The 20,171-nt window shown below is 43.4% G+C and overlaps 1 protein-coding gene across 1 annotated transcript in view; it reads left to right on the top strand.

The window, feature by feature from the left end:
* LOC126175310 (protein lifeguard 1-like) overlaps positions 1–20,171 on the top strand; it is a 67,607-nt gene that overhangs the window by 17,872 nt on the left and 29,564 nt on the right. Inside the window, exons 2-3 of the mRNA XM_049922016.1 lie at positions 13,316–13,589; positions 13,873–14,143. Of these exons, the coding sequence (XP_049777973.1) occupies positions 13,316–13,589; positions 13,873–14,143 (545 nt within the window). The remainder of the gene's footprint in view (positions 1–13,315; positions 13,590–13,872; positions 14,144–20,171) is intronic.

A 20,171-nucleotide genomic window follows, 5' to 3' on the forward strand; every position in this document is an offset into this window, starting at 1 on the left:
AAGGGCAGTGTGGAGGGTAAAAATCGTGGAGGGAGACCAAGATATGAATACACTAAGCAGATTCAGAAGGATGTAGGTTGCAGTAGGTACTGGGAGATGATGAGGCTTGCACAGGATAGAGTAGCATGGAGAGCTGCATCAAACCAGTCTCAGGACTGAAGACCACAACAACAACATTATTTTTTGTGGAACAAATAAAAGATACGCCTTCTCTCTTGCACAGTCTCCAGCTTTTCAGGCATATAAATGAGTGGATGTCATACCAGTTACCATTGCTCCAATTACAAAGGTGGTTTTGAAAGTTTGCTAAAAAAAGCAACATTTTTTTTTTTTTCAAACAGTTAAGCTTACTTTTTGACATAGTCACCTTCAAGAGATATAAGCTTGGTCAAGCAATTCCCGAGCTTTTTCACCCCATTAGAAAAATAGACTATCAAATTCTGCAAAATACTCATTGACTGCAATTATCTTTTGCTCATTTGATGAAAATTTCTTCCCAGCTAGCCAAAGTCTTAAGTTAGGGAACAGAAAGAAGTCACTTGGGGCTAAGTCTGGTGAATAGGGTGGATGAGGAAAAAATTCAAAGTCCGATTCACGCACTTTTGCCATTGTTATTGCTGAAGTGTGGGATTATACATGATCCTGGTGAAAAAGCACTTTTTTGCATAGAAACCGTGGTCTTTTTTCAGCCAGTTCAAGTTTCAAACTATAAAGCAGTGAAGCATAATATGGTCCAGTTACAGTTCTCACCTTTACCAAGTAATCTATGAGGACTGAGAATCCCAAAAAAACTGTGACCATCACCTTACCAGCTGACAAAATGATCTTTGCCTTTGGTGCACTTTCACCAACCTTTGGCTATTGTTGCGAATGCAGTTTTGACTCCAGTGTCCAAAGATGGATCCAGGCTTCATCAGCAGTCATAAATCGGCGCAAAATGTTTTGCAGATTGTGATTAAACGTCGCCAGGCACTGTGATGAAATGTCATGTTGGATGTACTTTTGGTCGACTGTGAGCAATTGTGACACCTGCCTTACACACGGCTTCCTCACAGCCAATTCTCCATGTGCAGGATATTACGCATTTGCTCAGTTGAGATTCCTACAGTCTCAGCAATTTCTCAAATTTTTATTTTGTTGTCTTGCTTTACGGTATAATGGATTTTGTCAACAGTATCCTTTGTTGAATACATCAGTTGGATGGCTAGGGTGCACTATGCTTGTCTGACTTCATCTAAATTCAGAAATCCAAAAGTAAATGGTCTTCAGTGATGAAGTAGTGCCTGTGTGAACCTAATCCAATTCTGTTTTGATTAGTGTGCCAGACCAGTCCTTCAAATGAAAATATTTTGTAACATCAATTTTGTCCATTTTCAATCGCAGTCGACACTTTGACCAATTCAGATAGGTGTCAAAAATGAACTGTACATTGTACAGTGTTAAAATTCTTTATACGATCCTTGGAATAATCAAGTGTACCAACTGTGAAGGCGCAACAGAAATGTTCCATTCTTCCATGGAAATTTGCCAGACTTAACAAACCACCCTTGTAAAACAGTGACTATGATACAAGGAGTTATCTTTCATAGAAAGCTGACACTCCAGAGAGACAAGACGCTATGAGCTAATCTTGAATGGTGAGGCATACATCTTATCTGCCATGTACAGTGAGGTCCCAGGGGTAACAAAATAGATGCAAGAGCTTTCTCTTAGCTTTTGAAAGAAATGTCCTTCCAGAAAAATTACAGTTATGGTATGCAGGTGTGACATTACATATTCATCATATATGAACACTAGGCCTATAGTGGGCTCTAGGAAAAGGGGAATGAGAATATAGGGGTGTCAGATTTGTAAGTACATTCTTTGTGGCCACTTCCGTGTCTGCACAGGTGTGAAAATTTGTAGCACCTCGCGACTTCGGAAATTTCACCAGCAGATGATGGCTCAGTAGTAACCAGGGAACAGAACACCTTGAGAGGGAAACAAACTCACGATGCTATTCAATCTACAGAAAGCAGTGTGTCCGAGCTCACGTAGAGACGAGCACGAGAACATTTCAGTCTGGCTGGTGTGGATAGCTAATAGCTTATTTATTTATCATATGACAATACATATATAAATATTACAAGACTACTACAAGTCAACATTTAAGCACAGCTATCTACCATAAAATAACACAAATGTCAATAGCTATATATGGATTTCAAGGTCTTGTTTGTATTTTATCACATCGCTCAGAACTGTGAGGAAACCCTCAAAAGAACCCTTGTAACGTTGTGTTGATATAACATGAGCAATTGTCTGTCATTCCACACCACAGTCACAAGATGGTGATGAAGATTTGCCCTACATTATAGCTAAAAGCTAAGCACTCGGCACAAGATTCTGTGCCGTGCTAGGTGGGGTCTACAGTGGTCAAACTCAGAGTAAGCACTACCTGCAAGGCCTCCGCCCATCCGGAGGTGAAAAGCTCCACCAGCGGGGCCTACCAATACCACGGGTCACTTGCACCCTTCATGGCAGGTTTCCACTATTCCACTGTGCAGCCCATGCCAGCTTGTCTGCCTCCATCATCATGTCCACTGGTGGCGATGGTAAAACATCCATACCTACAACACTAGAGGAAAAAGTTATCTTTACTCTCATTATTAAAGCTGCCAGTGGCTCAGAAAGGAGTTCAATTGTTGGCAAAAAAAAACTCATTTACTCAACAGCATAAAAATATCGGACAGGGAAATTAAATTTAAACATGTAACTAAATGCGCCCCACTGCCCACGATATGTTTCTGAGCATCTACCAGTGACAGGGCTCGGGTCTCCCCTCCAGGGCTCCTCACCCCGGAAACCCACAGATCAGAGACCTGGCACCAGTCAGTCACTGAAGGAGCTGCAGCTTGTTGGTTCCAGGACTAGCTGCTCTTCATCTGTTCCCACACCCATAGTGGATAAGCCCTTGCCAGATTTCTAGAGAACCAAAAGTTATGAAAGAGAAGAAGGAGGAGGAAGCTACAACCCCGGAGGTGCAAGCCCCACCTCCTGCCCTGAGCCCCCACCCCCTCTCCCACACGCCCTCATATTCTGAATTAATGCTCATTGATGTTTTTCTAACTTCACTAGTGATAGACAGTGATCCTGGGCTATGACATGTCTGCCATGCCCTTTCACACCCTACCAGGACACCCTCAATGCAGTGATCAAATGGAGTTGTAATAGATATTGCTGTCACCTGCCAGAGCTACAACTGATTTTCTCTTATTGTGCAACCTGTGTCACCCTCCAAAAACACTTGTCACTGACGGCCATTGCCCAGTGCTTCATGCATTCTCCTATAGGGCATCTGGGGGGTTAGTACATTGGTTTACACAGATTTTGTCTGTGAGTGAGTTCCCCACTGTATCACATTGGAAGTAGTAGCTGTATGGGTGCAAATGACCTCATTGATCATCATTTGTAATACTTATGTACCTCCAGACAGAATATCTCTGTTGTCAACTTTACCACCTCTCTGTTAGATGGCATCAACGAGGTTGTAGATGTCCCAGAGTGATGCACTCACTCACACCAGTGCAACTGCTATTACATTGGAACCTATTTTCAGGATTGTAAAAGGGACTTGCTACATCTCTAGCGACATTCTTCACAAACCATCCATCACACTTTTCAGTGACTCCACATCAAGGCTGGCTACATCGTTAAACACAGTAAGAAGGAATGCTGGGAGCACTATGTTTTCTCCTTGGGAACATATGAATATTCAACTCAAAGTGTGGGTTAAGCTCCACGATCTTCCGGACTGTTAGAGGGTAACAACTGTTCCTGACCTCACATCATCCAGGGTGGTATTCATACTGGTGCATCGACTCACTTTGCAACAGCATCAGTGTCTTATTCATACCCAGCTATCGCTTGACAGCATGAATCCCACGTGGAAGACATCTCCCTATGTGTCATCCCCTCAACAAGCCTAATTATGAAATGAACTTTTCATAAACTGGGAACTGCTTGAGGCTCTTAACTTTACTTCATGCTCTGTTTTGATTCATTAGCAGATAGTTCAATATCTTAATGTTACTCAGACTCCATATGCTCAGGGTCTTTAACCCTGTTTGGCTAGAATGGGTCTTCCCTTGACAATGGTGAGGTAGTGTCGTAGCCCCAAACCTTAAGCCTGGCGAAAACCCGATGTTCATTGGCACTTGGTGAGCTACTAGCCTCACCAATATACTCTGCAAACAGCTTGAAGGGATGGTAGCCAACCTCCTGTGTTGGGTTTTCGAATCAAGGGGCCTTTTCTTCCCCTGTCAGTGTGGTTTCTGGGAGGGACGATGTGTAAAGTTTTGGTACATCATTCAGTGCCCCATTTCAAGGGAACGATGTCCTATAGGGCTCCATGTTGTGTGTTACACTGCTCCTCACCACCATTTGGATAGTGACCTCCGTGGGGCGACTCATCTCCCCTGCTCAATGTCAATGACCTTTACACTGGTATAGTTTCCAATCTGTAGCCGTGACTGAACATCAGCTCTAATGTGCCATCCGAAGCTTTTCCCATGATTTCCAATTCTCTCTGCTGTCCCAGAACTCTACTTGGGTACAAAGGACATAGACAGATGTTGTTGCACAGTCCCACTTTTTGAGACTTATCTTTGATAAAAAATAAAGCTGGATTGGCAGACCCATAATCATTAACTGAAGACTGTATGTGGTAGCTTAACCCTCTAATTTCCGTGAACACACACTTGGGGTGCGAATTGCATTACTCTCTGTGTTTACTGCGCCCTGGTCTTGTCCTTATTAGACTGGTAGCCACGTTTATGGCTCAGCGGTACCTTAAAAGCTCTGAAATTGTTAGACCCAGTTCATCATGGAGTAAGGCTGGCCACTGGTTCATCCTGAGCTGCCCCCCAGGGGGCTCATGGTCCTTTTGTGAGTACATGCATGGCGAGCACAGGGCCCCAAGCTTTCCTTCTTTCCAATGCTGCATTTCCTTTCCCTTCCCCCTTCCCCCTTCCCTTGGTTATGTTGGCCCTGCTATCCTCCTGGTTATGTTGGCTTTGTGATTTGGTTTTGTTGAGTAATTACTTCAACCTTTTGGCATTCTCTGGTCGTCCTCTAGGGTTTGACCTCCATTACTAAATTTCTGTTCCGTAGTGTGAGCCATTTGGGGAAGAGCACCTTACCTAGTGTATCCGGTGTATGCCCTCCTAGTTCCTTTCATCTTTTCCTTCACGTCGTTGTCTGATGCTCGGGTACATAGCCAGCATGGTAGGGTTGCTATGTAGCCTTTTGCTTGATCCTCCTGAAAACACAGGGATCACACTTCTGATACCTGAGCTGTGACCACCTCATGTAAGCCTAGGAGTGGTTGCTTGTCATCCTGAAGCATTGGAACTCCTGACAATGGCTGACGTACCAGACGGCCCTTGCTGTGGCTGGGTGGCGCCCGTGGGGAGAGCCCCTGATCGGAGTGGGTGGTATCAGGGCAGACGCTATGCATATGGATCCAGAACTCTCGCCGTTCTTCTACGGCCGTCTCTCTGAATGGAAACGATTCTTTTTAGTGCTGCTTCTTCTGCCCCTTTGGCCTTCCCTTCCAGGGCTACCCCCTGGGAGAAGGGTCAGGCTCGTCGGCTAGGTGTGAAACCTTGCCTCCGCTATCTGGTTTGCACCAGGACTGATAGGGATACATTGACCAGTACCAAACCTTTATTTTTTGTGGAACACATTGAAGGCTAGTTTGGCGAAGTGGACTTTCTGAGCAAGATGTGGTCGGGTTCATTATTGATCAAAACTGCTTAAGTTGCCCATACTGCAGCCCTTTGTGCCTGTGACTAACTTGGTGCATTTCCCGTGTCCATTACCCCCCCCCCCCCCCAACCAGTCTTTGAATATGGTTCAAGGTGTAATTTTTCACAGGGACCTCATCCTTCAAACTGATAAGGAACTTAGGGACAATCTGGGACGGTGGGGTGCTCACTTTGTTCAGCGTGTTCAGAAGGGCCTGAAGGACAATCAAATTGATACTGTTGCCTTTATATTGGCCTTTGAAGGGGATACCCACCCTGAGAAGGTCAAGATTATGGTTTATCGATGTGACGTGAAGCCGTACATCCCACCACCTATGAGATTTTTTAAGTGCTTGTATTTTGGACACGTCTTCCCACTGTTCGCAGACCCCTCTCTGTGGCGACTGTGGATGTCAACTCCATGAGGGGAGTTCCTGTGTTCCCCCTCCTGTGTGTGTTAATTGTCATGGCAATCATTCTGAGCACCAGATTGCCCGGCTTATAAGAAGGAAAAGAAGATATAGGAGTATAAGTCCCTTGATTGTCTAACCTTTACTGAGGCTCGTAAGTAGTATGCACGTCTTCATCCTTTGTCAATGACGTCTAGCTATGCTTTAGTTACATCTTCACCCCTTCCTTACTCCAGTCCTGAACCCCTCTCCTCACCCCCTCCCCTCCGGGCACCACTCCTCCTCCCCAGTCAGAGAAGTGTTCCACTTCTTCAGCATCTGCCGGTCAAGGGCACCCTTCCTGGGACCCCCCTTCCCAGCGCCTTCCAGGCCAAAGGTCTGCTGCCACACGACGACCACGAGAACTACGGTCTGTGGCCCCACAGGTTGACCACTCTCTTTCTGTTCCAGATCTTGCTGCAGCTGACTCCATTTTGCAACACAGCCCACCTCAATCTCAAACAGAAAAGAAGAAGAAACATAAGTCCTGGGACAAGGAGCGTCTGGTGTTGCCAGATGTCCCGTCCCCACCTTCACAACCTGATTCTGACCTGCTGTTCATGATGTCGCCCCCTCCTTGTCGGTCACGGATGGTGACCCAGCGGCATGGCTGGCTTTAGCCTGTTCACCCCACATTTGAATCATCATTCTGTGGTTATCCAATAGGATTGTAACGGATATTACTGTCACCTTCCAGAGTTGAAATCCTTTATTCTGTTTTACTCTGCAGCTTGTGTGGTTCTACCAGAATCTCATTTTACAGATGATCACTCATCGACCCTCCGTGAGTTTCATTCTTTCTGTCGAAATTGGGTCGGGCCTCTGGTGCTGTTTGTACGTTGGTCCGTACGGACATTGCTAGCACGTGGATTCCTCTTCAAACTACATTGGAAGCGGTTGCTGTTAGGATTGTGAGGTCACAGTTTGCAATCTTTATCTCCCTCCTGAGAGGGCTCTTACACCTGCTGCCTTAACTGACCTTCTTCACCAACTTACTCCTCCCTTCCTCCTTCTTGGGGATTCTAATGCTCATCATCCCTTGTGGGGCAGTGCATTTCCATCTAGTCGGGGTCTTCTCATAGACCAGTTTCTTGCAGACCACGACTTGTGCCTTCTTAATGATGGCTCCCCTAGCCATTTCAGTGCCGGTCATGGTACCTTTTCTGCCACTGATCTATCTCTTTCTTTTCCCTCCCTCCTCCCTCCATTACACTGGTTGCCACACGACGACCTTTGCGATAGTGACCACTTCCTGTTGATTCTCTCGCTCCCTTCCTGCTCCCCGATGGACTGGTTACCTCGTTGGTCTTTCCAATGCACCAATTGGCCTCTATATACTGCACAGGTCATTTTTTCTCCCTCTTTGTCGGGTTGTATTGATGACCTCCTACATGACGGTCTGATGCGTTTGTTTGCACTGCTAGTCTTGCTATCCCATGCTCATCTGGGCCATTTCAGTGCCGGCAAGTCCTGTGGTGGAGTACGGCCGTTGCCATTGCAATCCGTGATCGCAGTCGAGCTTTGCAACACCTGAAGAGGCACCCATGTGCTGCCACTCTTATTACCTTTAAACGCCTTCATGCCAAAGCCCGTTACTTAATCAAACGGAGCAAATGGGTGTGTTGGGATCTCTTTGTTTCTTCCCTTGGTTCTATGTCCCTATGTCACGGGTATGGTCTACACTTTGCTCTCTCCAAGGTTGCCATTGGCAGTCTACCCTCCCGGGCCTTACCCTCCCAGATGGCCTTTGCATGGACCCGTTGATTCTCGCAGAACATCTTGCAACCCATTTTGCAACAGCATCAGCATCAACCTCCTGCCCGGCAGCTTCCCTTCACCAGAAACAGCGGGCCGAAGCTTCAGCCTTACGTTTTACCCCTTGTCAGTCAGAATCTTACAACGAACCTTTTACTGAATGGAAACTTCTTTCCGCACTTTCTTCTTCTCATGATACGGCCCTTGGCCCAGACTCCATTCATAACCAATTGCTTCTACATCTCAGTGCCCCACAACAACAACATCTTCTCCAGGTGCTTAACCGTATGTGGCTCCAGGGTGACTTCCCTTCTCAATGGAGCGATAGCATCATGGTTCCCGTCCTTAAGACTAGTAAGAATCCCCTGTTTGTCGAAAGCTATCGGCCAATTAGTCTGACAAATGTTGTTTGCAAGTTAGTTAATGGGTGGTAGCCCGTCGGCTCAATTGGGTCCTCGAATCTCGGGCTCTATTGTCCTGATACCAGTGCGGTTTCCGAGAGGAACGGTTTCTGATTGATCATTTACTTTGCTTGGAATCCGCAGTTTGGCAGACTTTTTCCCAGTGCCACCATTTGGTTGCAGTATTTTATGACCTTCACAAGCTCTATGACACGGCTTGATACCATCATACCTTTCTTACACTTCATGAGTGTAATTTGTCTGCCAGTTCCTGTTCCATCGGTCATTCAGGGCTCGGGTTGGTACTGTTTTTAGTTCTCCACGAACCCAGAAGGATGGCATCCCACAGGGTTCCACATTGAGTGTACTTCTTTTCCTCATTGCTATAGATGGACTTGTGGCCTCCGTTGGTCCTTTCATCACCCCTGCTCTGTATGTGGATGATTTCTGCATTTGGGTTAGTTCCTCTTCGATGGCCTCTGCAGAGCAGCAGCTCCATTGTGCTGCATGGACTCTCTCACACAGGTTTCAATTCTCTCCTTTAAAATCGCAGGTGGTCCACTTCTGTCGCCGGTCCACCCCGATCTGGAGCTCTACCTTGATGCAAAACGATTACTTTTTGTCCCATAGCTTAATTTCCTGGGTCTTCTTTTCGACAACAAGCTCACTTGGATGCCTCATATCAGACTTCTGAAGATAGGATTTTTCTGTAAACTTAATGTCCTTTGCTTCCTTGCCCACAACTCTTGGTGTGCAGATCGTTCCACTCTTCTCCGCCTTTATTGGGCTTTAGTGCTGTCTCGATTGGACTATTGTTATCAATTTCATGGTTCAGCTGCTACTTCCACACTGAACCTCCTGGATCCGGTCCACCATCGTGGTATCTGTGTGGCCACTGGTGCCTTACCTACTAGTCCTTTGATAGTCTCCTGGTTGAAGCTGGGATTGCCCCCCTTTCTGTTCGGCAGTCCCAGCTTCTGGTTTGCCAATGCTGTCCGTTCGTTTCCCACTCATCCTTCCTATTCTATCCTGTTCCCAGACCAAGGACGTCGCCCAACAGATTCCCACCCTCAGGGGGGTTTACCGGTTGGGCTCTGCCTTGAGTCTCTTTGCCGTGATTTTCAGCTTCCTTCTTTGTCCTGTCTCCCACATTCCCTCCCCAACACTCACCCCCACCCCTCTTGGTTAGTTTCTCGGCCCCGGATTCGGATGGATCCCCGCCAAGGTCCGAAAGATTTTGTTCCCCTTATGGTGTTCTGTTATTTTTTTCCGCCGAATTTTATGGGAGTTTTGGGATGCTGTTGTTTTTTACACTGATGGCTCTAAATCTGCTGATCATGTGGGATATGCCTTCACGTCCTCTGTTGGCATGGAAAATCATCTCCTGCCAACTGCATGCGGGATGTTTACTGTGGAATTGATGGCACTTTCCCAGGCCCTTACCTTTATTAAACAGTCCCAACTCAACTGCATTTTGTTATGTATGGACTCAATGAGTAGCCTTCAGGCTATTGACTGGTGTTTTTCCCACCATCCTTTGGTCTCAGCCATCCATGACCTTCTCGGTGATCTTGACCATGCTGCTTATTCTGTTGACATCCTTTGGGTCCCTGGCCATGTGGGTATCCCGGGTAAAGAGCTTTCTGATTGTTTGGCTGGGGGAGCAGTCACTTAACCCCCCCACCCCCTTCCCTGTAATCCCTCCAGTGGCAGATTTACGACTTCATATCAAATCCCACTTCGCACAATCATGGGCCAACTCTTGGGCGGGGTGGGGGGGGGGGGGGGGGGCTACCTCCCTGTGTTAATAAACTTCGTGCAATTGTGCAATTAAGGTGACACCTGTCCCTTGGCATTCTTCCTTCCGCCTCTCCTGAAAGGACTAGACAACCCTGTGTCGTCTCCACATTGGCCATACCAGGCTGATCCAGGGTTTTTTTTGTTTTTCTTCCCATAATTAGCCCCCCCCCCCTACAATTTGGTGGAATGCCCCCTTTTAGCTCTGCGTACAAAGTACTCCCCCACACTTTACTTTTAATATTGGCAGATGATTCATGGATGGTTGAACTGGTTCTCAGTTTCCTCTGTGAAAGTGGTTTTTACGAGGTGCATTCAAGTTCTAAGACCTCCGATTTTTTTTCTCTGGACTGGAAAGAGATAGAAACATGCGCTTTGTTTTAAAATGAGGCCGCGTTCATTGTCAATACGTCCCAGAGATGGCAGCACCGTATGGCAGATGGAACTTTACCGCCAGCGGCGAGAATGAGAACTTTTAAATACTTAAAATGGCGACATTTTCCTTACTTGAACAGCGTGCAATCGTTCGTTTTCTGAATTTGCGTGGTGTGAAACCAATTGAAATTCATCGACAGTTGAAGGAGACGTGGTGATGGAGTTACGGATGTGTTGAAAGTGCGTTTGTGGGTGTGACAGTTTAATGAAGGCAGAACATCGTGTGACAACAAACCGAAACAACCTCGGGCTAGCACAAGCCGGTCTGACGACATGATCGAGAAAGTGGAGAGAACTGTTTTGGGGGATCGCCGAATGACTGTTGAACAGATCGTCTCTAGAGTTGGCATTTCTGTGGGTTCTGTGCACACAATCCTGCATGACGACCTGAAAATGCGAAAAGTGTCACCCAGGTGGTTGCCACGAATGCTGACGGACGACCACATGGCTGACCATGTGGCATGTTGCCAAGCAATGTTGACGTGAAACGACAGCATGAATGGGACTTTCTTTTTGTCGGTTGTGACAACGGATGAGACGTGGATGCCATTTTTCAATCCAGAAACAAAGCGCCAGTCAGCTCAATGGAAGCACACAGATTCACCGCCACCAAAAAAATTTCGGGTAACCGCCAGTGCTGAAAAAATGATGGTGTCCATGTTCTGGGACAGCGAGGGTGTAATCCTTACCCATTGCGTTCCAAAAGAACAAATTCCGTCCTGCACTGCAACAAAAACGTCCGGGAAGGGCTGCGCTTGTGCTGTTTCACCAAGACAATGCACCCGCACATCGAGCTAACGTTACGCAACAGTTTCTTCATGATAACAACTTTGTAGTGATTCCTCATGCTCCCTACTCACCTGACCTGGCTCCTAGTGACTTTTGGCTTTTTCCAACAATGAAAGACACTCTCCGTGGCCGCACATTCACCAGCCGTGCTGCTATTGCCTCAGCAATTTTCCAGTGGTCAAAACAGACTCCTAAAGAAGCCTTCGCCGCTGCCATGGAATCATGGCATCAGCATTGTGAAAAATGTGTACGTCTGCAGGGCGATTACGTCGAGAAGTAACGCCAGTTTCATCGATTTTGGGTGAGTAGGTAATTAGAAAAAAAAATTGGAGGCCTTAGAACTTGAATGCACCTCGTATTTTCAGTGCCAAGGTTTTTAATCTCCTTCTGCAGTAGGGGCAGGGTGGTGAGGGTTGGGGTGTCTCCCATTGTAAGCTGTGTTTGGAGATTGCTTACTTCCCTCCCTGGCCAAGCTCCTCTTTTTCTCTCCCTTTTACTCTGTTTTTATCACTTTTTAGATTTGGTTAGTCTCCTTTTACAATACACACTTTTACAGTCTAGCGGTTGAACACTTTTGAGTAGCATGTGATCTTGCCCATACTGCATCAGAGGTGGGATGTTTCCTGCCTCTAGCGTAGCCTTGGGGTTGCCCACTTGCTGACTTCCCTCCTTTTGTTTTCACCATTGACAACACAACTGCACTTTTATGTTTTTTAGCCTTTTACCTTTTATCGTTGTGACTCTTCTGAGATGTATATCTGTCCGAATGGACCACCTTTGAAACAAGGGACTGATGACCTTGCTGTTGGGGGAGCAGTCAACCAACCAACTGACCATCCTGTACTGTCATGGAGATTGTTTCCTTGCTGAAGTGGGGATCTTCCTTCTTCAGTCCGGGAAGTCCAACTATTGCTCACTTATGAAATCACCACCTATGAATTTCCTAATGATCCAACTAGTCATATTCTTTTTGCGTATGAGGGACATTGAACCCTTGAGGTGGGATTATCAGTTTCTGTTTGTTGAAGTTTGACAAAAACAAGTGTGCTATAGCTGATCAATGGATGTTTAGAACCAAGTATGGTAAAAAGCCACCAACAAGGAAGGCCATTTACCACTGGCACAACAAATTCATTACGACAGGTTGCTTGTGCCCAGCAAAGAGATGTGGGCGTCCCAGCCATGCTGGGATGGGTATGGCAAGAATTCGATTACCGTGTTGATGTCTGCCGGGTCACTCATGGTTCGCATATAAAATGTTAGTTAAGGGGAAAAAAAAAAAAAAAAACCAACCTTGCAGAGTTTCTCTTCAAAATGCAATATATATGACATCTGTACAATGTTTAGTTCTTGTGCAATAAATAATTGAAAATGTTCCCGGACTTTATGTACACCCTGTATGTTTGTGACACCTGGAAGAACCTTGACATTTTCTCAGAAATATGAAATTATTCACAAAATGGAATGTCTATGAAATCTGGTATTATGACACGAGGAAAAACTGGATGAATTCCAAAGTACAGACTCATTCCTTTCGTCTTACTACTAGAAAAAGTAATTTTTAATCACTAAATAATTTGCTAACGTATACAAATATGTAAACCAGTAGATATATAAATTTTATTTTATTTTATTTTTTTAAGCAATGTGTAGCAGTAAGTTCCTGAGTTAAGTGCACTGCTAACCACTGACTGTATCTTGAACTTCTTTCTAACCTGGTGATAGAAATTCCAGATGTAAAATACTTGTGGAGTTGAGAGGGGAAGTAATGTTGTTTCCAAAGTATTATTAAATATGTTAAATCTTTTGGTGATGGTTATAAAAGTTGTAAGTATGATGAGTTGAAGTAGTGTGGGTTTGCAGTATGTGGCAATTGCTGTTACAGCATTTCTTGTCATTACAGATTTCCAGCCTGCCAATTGCTCTTCACAGTTCATCTCAGCTGAGCAAGCTTCAAATGTTATGTCTAAACCATGCCCCCCATATCCATCATCTGTTCCCGTAGCTGGATCAGGTGTTTGTTTCATGCCTGCAGCAAAACCATATGATCATCAGAATGAAAGTCCATCAACTTTTATTCATTCAGATGAACAACCTATTGTTCAAGAAACTTCAAGTTATGAAGGAACAGAAAATTTTGTTTTTTCAGATAAAACAATACGTCATGGATTTGTCAGGTATGTTACACAATGCTTCAGTAAGTGGCTTCATCTCTTTATGAAACAGTATGATTGTGACATAATCCAAAGTTACCTAGGTCCTGTTATTGGAAGGGTGTATGATTTTTTAAATTTTGTTACTGCATTGTGTATTCAATTTTTGTTGTGATAAATACTAGCTTTTTTTATTGTGTTGTGCTCTGATTAATTAAATGCGATTGGAGATTGTTTACTTGTTGCTCCTGATGTTAGCTACTGTTTGACGGTATGTTTTGTGTTTGACTTTGGTTTTGTATTTCAGGAAGGTGTATTCCATACTAATGTGCCAGCTTGTGGTCACAGCTAGTTTTATTGCTACATTTGTGTATGTGGAAGAAATCAAGGGATTCGTCCAACAAAATCCTGTATTTTTCCCAGTGACGTTCATCATAATGTTTGTAATGCTGATACTTATGAGCTGCTGTACTGAACTAAGGCGTAGAACACCAGTGAACTACATTTTACTGGCTCTATTCACTGTAGCAGAGAGCTTACTGTTGGGATGTGTAGCAATGAAATATGACCCTGTTGCGGTAAGTGTTAATGAAACAGTTTAATGCAAATTGTTGTCATGTTAATGTAAAAAAAGTCTTTATTCTCAGTTAAGAATAAATTAAATAAATAATTAAAAATTAAATAATAAATTTAATTAATACTAAATAATAAAATAAAAATAATAAAATAAATAATAATAAAATAAATTATAAAAAAATAAATTATAAAAATTAAATAATAAATAATTAAATAAATGTCATACTGATTATCCATGAGCACTTCTTGCAGTTCTTTGTCTGGAAATATTTTCTATTATGACAGTAAGTGTACATTTTCTTGTTATTACAGTTAACACTTCATTTACAGTTTGGGTTTAGGCTGCAGTAATTGCGATTTAGAAACTTTTCAAAAGGCTAGAAATGACGAGGAAAAATATGGTTCTTTGTAGCATTTGGTCATAAATTGATTGAAAAATATTCATCTTGATTTCTCTTCCTTCATTATATTCACTAGCTGAAGTTGAAGAGTTCCACATGTCATATTAAGTCCCAAACAGGACAGATGAGTTCTCATGTTTTATTGTTTTAATCACCTGTGAAGTGTAATGTTTTAATAATAACTGCAGTATATGGACAACTGTCAGCTGTCTCAGTTGCAACTGTTAATTGTAAAATTGTTTATAGAATGTAGTCTGCATGTCTGGGACCTTGAGGATTTTTCAAAACTGGACAAAGCATTTCTCAAGAAATTCTGAAGATGATAAACACATTTCTTATGTCGTGGTAGAGTTGTATTCTGGGAACAACAGTGAACTTTTATGTCTCGTGCAGTGCAGCCAGAGGTCCAGTTAAAAACATAGGGGTCGCCTTCTATTTACAGTGCATAGCATATGGGCAAGTTGTTAGGTTAGGTCTGCAACACCATACAGTGCTGTAGGAAAAAACGGTCTTTTTGTTTGAGTCTTAGCATTTGGATGATGTCAGTAGGAAATCGGCAAGAAATTATATCTACATCAGTACTCTGCAAGCTATGTGGTGGTATGTGGCATAGGGCACATCATGGTGTGTGGGACGAACGAATGTCGGTAAGCATCTGTATTAGCTCTAATGTCTCAAATTTTATAATTGTGGTCATTTTGTAAGATGTGAGAGGAAGTAATATGTTGTCAGACTCTTCCTGGAAAGTACTCCCTCAGAAGTTCAGTAGCAAACCTCTCTGTGATGTACAATTCCTCTCTTGTAGCATCTGCTGCCGGTGTTTGTTGAGCATGTTTTTAATGTTCCCATGCTGACGAAATGATCTGATCACAAAACATGTCACTCTTTGTTGGATCTTCTCTGTATAGATGTCCTACCTTGATACTATGATTAATTGCTGATGTGAAAAATCAAGGTCTGATTCCTGATGACTGTCTTAAATTTTCTGCCGTGGAATTGTCTGGAATAGATGGAACTCAGTTTTGTGAGACCAGTTGAGAAGCATTTGTCGGAAATAAGTGAGGACTTTTAACAAACACATTGCCCAAGAAGTGTCAAGGGGAGGAGGGAGGCACCACTTTTTCATTTGATACATTGATTTTTTGTGCAAATATGTGGTTACCAAGAGGAAATTGTGGGGCTACGAGTATGTACTAGTAAATAAACTACAGTGATGTAGCAAACTAAGATGTTTTCTTCAGCTGTAGGTAAATTTCCAATACTAATATAAATATATTGTTTTCATTAAGAGAGGTGTTAGTAGCATTAAATGACTTATTCTTATTCCCTAAGTTGTTATAAATTATGAAAGGTTTATAGTTAACGGAAGATAAAACATAGGATAAGTTAAGGGAAGTGCAATGCAAAACTTTGTTCAATAACAGTACATTACATTTGTTCCTGAAGATCTCACAATGGTTCTGTAAGGTTGTTTCTCTCTCTCTCTCTGTCTCTGTCTCTGTCTCTGTCTCTGTCTCTCTCTCTCTGTCTCTGTCTCTCTCTCTGACTCTCTCTCTCTCTCTGACTCTCTCTCTCTCTCTCTCTCTCTCAGAGAGAGAGAGAGAGAGAGAGAGAGAGAGAGAGAGAGAGAGAGAGAGAGAGAGAATTATATTAACATGAATAGGCAAAGCAGATGTATTACAGTAGATAAATTAAAAATGCAGTCATTGCAAGCAATTCACCTGCCATGCTGAATTGACAGCATTTCTGACCGCAAATGCCCAAGTGTGTGCAGAAGTACTTTGAGGTTTTGAGAACTTGCCGACATCTTGCAGACTCTTGAAGGAGAGAAACTGAAATGACTCCAGTAGTTCAGGAGTACATAGTATCAGAAAAGTGGGTGTCAGAAAGTATTAACATATTTTGCAGTATTTTATTTGGCAGTTATGAAAGAGGAACCTTTTTTGATTCTTTGGAGAAAAGAACTTTTGTGCATGCATTGCCAAGTTAAAAAGTAATGAAGTGCATAATACGAGGTGGCACCCAAAAGAAACCGGATTGTTTTCATAAAAAATTTATTGATTAACCTGTTTACAAAATTACTTAAGTCACCTTCAAAATACTCTCCATTACATGCGATGCACTTGTCAAGTCTCTTTTCCCACTGTTGGAAGCATGTTTAGAACGCTTCAGGTTTGATATTATCCAGTGCCCTTTGTGAAGCTGTTTTTACCGCCTTCTCATCTTCATAACGCTCCCATTTTAGCGTTTTTTTCTTTGGTAGAAATAGGAAAAATTGGCATGGGGCTAGGTCCGGCGAATACGGAGCGTAGGGAACGACAGACCACCTCTGAGATGCCAAATAGTGGGTCACTCGTAAGGCCGTGTGTGCTGGAGCGTTGTCGTGATGCAGAAACCAGTCACCTGATCGCCAAAGTTCCGGGGTTTCCTCCTCACATCCTCTCGCAGACGCCTTTAAACATCCAAGTAAAAGTGCTGGTTAACAGTCTGGCCCGGGGGGTACGAATTCCCAATGCACAATTCCACGAACATCAAAAAAGACAATGATCATCGTCTTCACATTTGACCTTACTTGCCTTGCTTTTTTTAGGTCTGGGAGAGTTGGGAGTCCTCCAATGGCTTGACACTTGCTTGGTTTCTGGGTCATACCTGTAAGACCAACTCTCATCCCCTGTAATGACTTTGTTCAAGAAGTTTGGATCACGTGCGATCTCTGTCTTCAAGTCCTGACATACATTAATGCGGATGGTTTTTTGCTCATGTGTGAGAAGGCGCGGAACAAATTTAGCAGCAACACGTCTCATGTGCAAATCCTCACTCAACATCCGCTGGCACGAGCTCCAACTGATTCTTGTCTCTGTTGAAATTTGGTCGATCGCTTGGCGACGATCCTCGTTGATGTTTTGGCAGACCTTTTCAATGTTCTCCTCATTTCGCGATGTTGAAGGGTGTCCAGAACGAGCTTGGTCCTCAACACACATCTCACCACGTTTAAAGCGCCCAAACCACTCGAAAACCTGTGTGCGGCTCATAGCCTCTTCCTGGAAAGCTTCCTGAAGCATTTGGTGTGTCTCCTTTGCAGTTTTTTTAAGCAGGAAACAAAATTTCACACACACTCTTTGTTCTTTTAAAGTTGCCATAACGACTTCGCAGAGGTAACCCGCCAACAGTCAGAGAAACACAATACCACACTTGCACGTTCAGCTCTACACTGATGCCGTCTGCACAGCTGTTTCATGAAGTTCTCTACTAACACCATCTAGCGTGAGAATCCTGCACTAATTCTACGAGTGGCAGCGCCCTTAGAGTCCGGTTTCTAGCGTGAGAATCCTGCACTAATTCTACGAGTGGCATCGCCCTTAGAGTCCGGTTTCTTTTGGGTCTCCCCTCATACCTGACACTAAATTAAGTTATTAAAAGTGCAGGTAGGATTTTGATTACTGCATAATGGCAAGGAGAAAGTTTCTGAAGGAGAGAAATTTGTTAACATCAAGTATAGATTTAAGTGTCAGGATGTATTTTCTGAAAGTATTTGTGTGGAGTGTAGCTCTGTGTTGAAGTGAAACACGAGCGATAAATAGTTTAGGCAGGAAGAGAATAGAAGCTTTTGAAATGTGTTGCTACAGAAGAATGCTGAAGATTAGATGGGTGGATCACGTAACTAATGAGATGATACTGAATAGAATTGGGGAGAAGAGGACTTTGTGGCACAACCTGACTAAAAGAAGGAATTGGTTCGTAGGGCACGTTCTGAGGCATCGAGGGATCTCCAATTTAGCATTGAATGGAAGCGTGGAGGGTAAAAATCGTAAAGGGAGACCAAGAGATGAACACAGTAAGCAAATTCTGAAGGATGTAGGTTGCAGTAGTTACTCAGAGAGGAAGAGGCTTTGCAGGATAGGGTAGCATGGAGAGCTTGCATCAAACCACTCTCTGGACTGAAGACAGCAGCAACAACAACATAATCTCCAAATAGTTTTTTGATATAATACTGAACATCACAAGCAACAGAGTTATCAAATGGATGTCAAGGACTGTATGAAACAAGAAAAGTGTTAGATCAGGGCAATTCAGTTATGGCGATTGATTTCAGTGGATCAAAAGGAAGTGATGCGGCTGTTGGTAGGTTTGTCCGAGGTGGAAAGAGAGAATATGGCAAAGTCATAGATATGCAGCACTGAATTTGGTAGTGAATAATCAAACTTATGGTGTTTCACCATGTGTAACTGTTTTGAGGTTAAAAACACACACACACACACACACACACACACACACACACACACACACACACACACAGTGAGAGTGAAGGAGGGGTGGGGAGAGAAAGAGAAAAGGGGGGGGGGGGATAAGACAATATATGGACATAAAATAAAAAAGTGAATTGAAGGCACAATTGTTAATCGAGAAACACTTGAACTACAGGGAACTGTAGAAGCATCCATTTAGGAGGTTACAGTTTATAAGAATGCTACTAATACTATGTGTCAGTCTGTCTGAAACTGTGGGTCTCCCTATAACTGGACTGGTAAGTCAGTTCAAAGGCTGCAGATACCACCTCCAATAAGACCGTGCCTCTGCAGTGCTCAAACCAATCTTCAGTTGATGACAGCTTTACAACCAAGGAGACTAGAATGCAGCATCTCAAATGAATAATAAACAAGTAAACAGAATTAGTGCAAACTAACGTTCATAATATGATTTTTAGATTTCTTATTAAACTGCAGCTGAATATGAACAAATCTTTAACCTCTTGTAATAATTCACATGACCATTCATTGAAGCTTCTTTCTGAAGTTTGTTCTCATATATGCATTTCTCATGATTTTCTCTTCTTGTTATGCTCATTTCTAAAGTATTTACTTTTCTTCTTCATGGTGTTCACTCCTTGTTATGTCCATTTCTACAATACCTACTTTTCTTCTGATTCCAATTGTTTTTCTAAGCATCTTCTCAGTGTTAAACAGAGCAATTTTCTCGGCATATATCTCCTTGCATTTTTTTGTATTATTGATTTTTTCCTAACAATTGTCATATACGAGGTGCATTCAAGTTCTAAGGCCTCCGATTTTTTTTTCTCCGGACTGGAAAGAGATAGAAACATACGCTTTGTTTTAAAATGAGGCCGCGTTCATTGTCAATACGTCCCAGAGATAGCAGCACCGTACGGCAGATGGAATTTTACCACCAGCAACGAGAATGAGAACTGTTTTAAATACTTAAAATGGCGACATTTTCCTTACTTGAACAGCGTGCAATCATTCGTTTTCTGAATTTGCGTGGTGTGAAACCAATTGAAATTCATCGACAGTTGAAGGAGACATGTGGTGATGGAGTTATGGATGTGTTGAAAGTGCGTTCGTGGGTGCGACAGTTTAATGAAGGCAGAACATCGTGTGACAACAAACCGAAACAACCTCGGGCTCGCACAAGCCGGTCTGACGAAATGATTGACAAAGTGGAGAGAATTGTTTTGGGGGATCGCCGAATGACTGTTGAACAGATCGCCTCCAGAGTTGGCATTTCTGTGGGTTCTGTGCACACAATCCTGCATGACGACCTGAAAATGCGAAAAGTGTCATCCAGGTGGGTGCCACGAATGCTGACGGATGACCACATGGCTGACCATGTG

The sequence above is a fragment of the Schistocerca cancellata genome, chromosome 3 (genome assembly GCF_023864275.1).
Source record: "Schistocerca cancellata isolate TAMUIC-IGC-003103 chromosome 3, iqSchCanc2.1, whole genome shotgun sequence".
Lineage (NCBI taxonomy): Eukaryota > Metazoa > Arthropoda > Insecta > Orthoptera > Acrididae > Schistocerca > Schistocerca cancellata.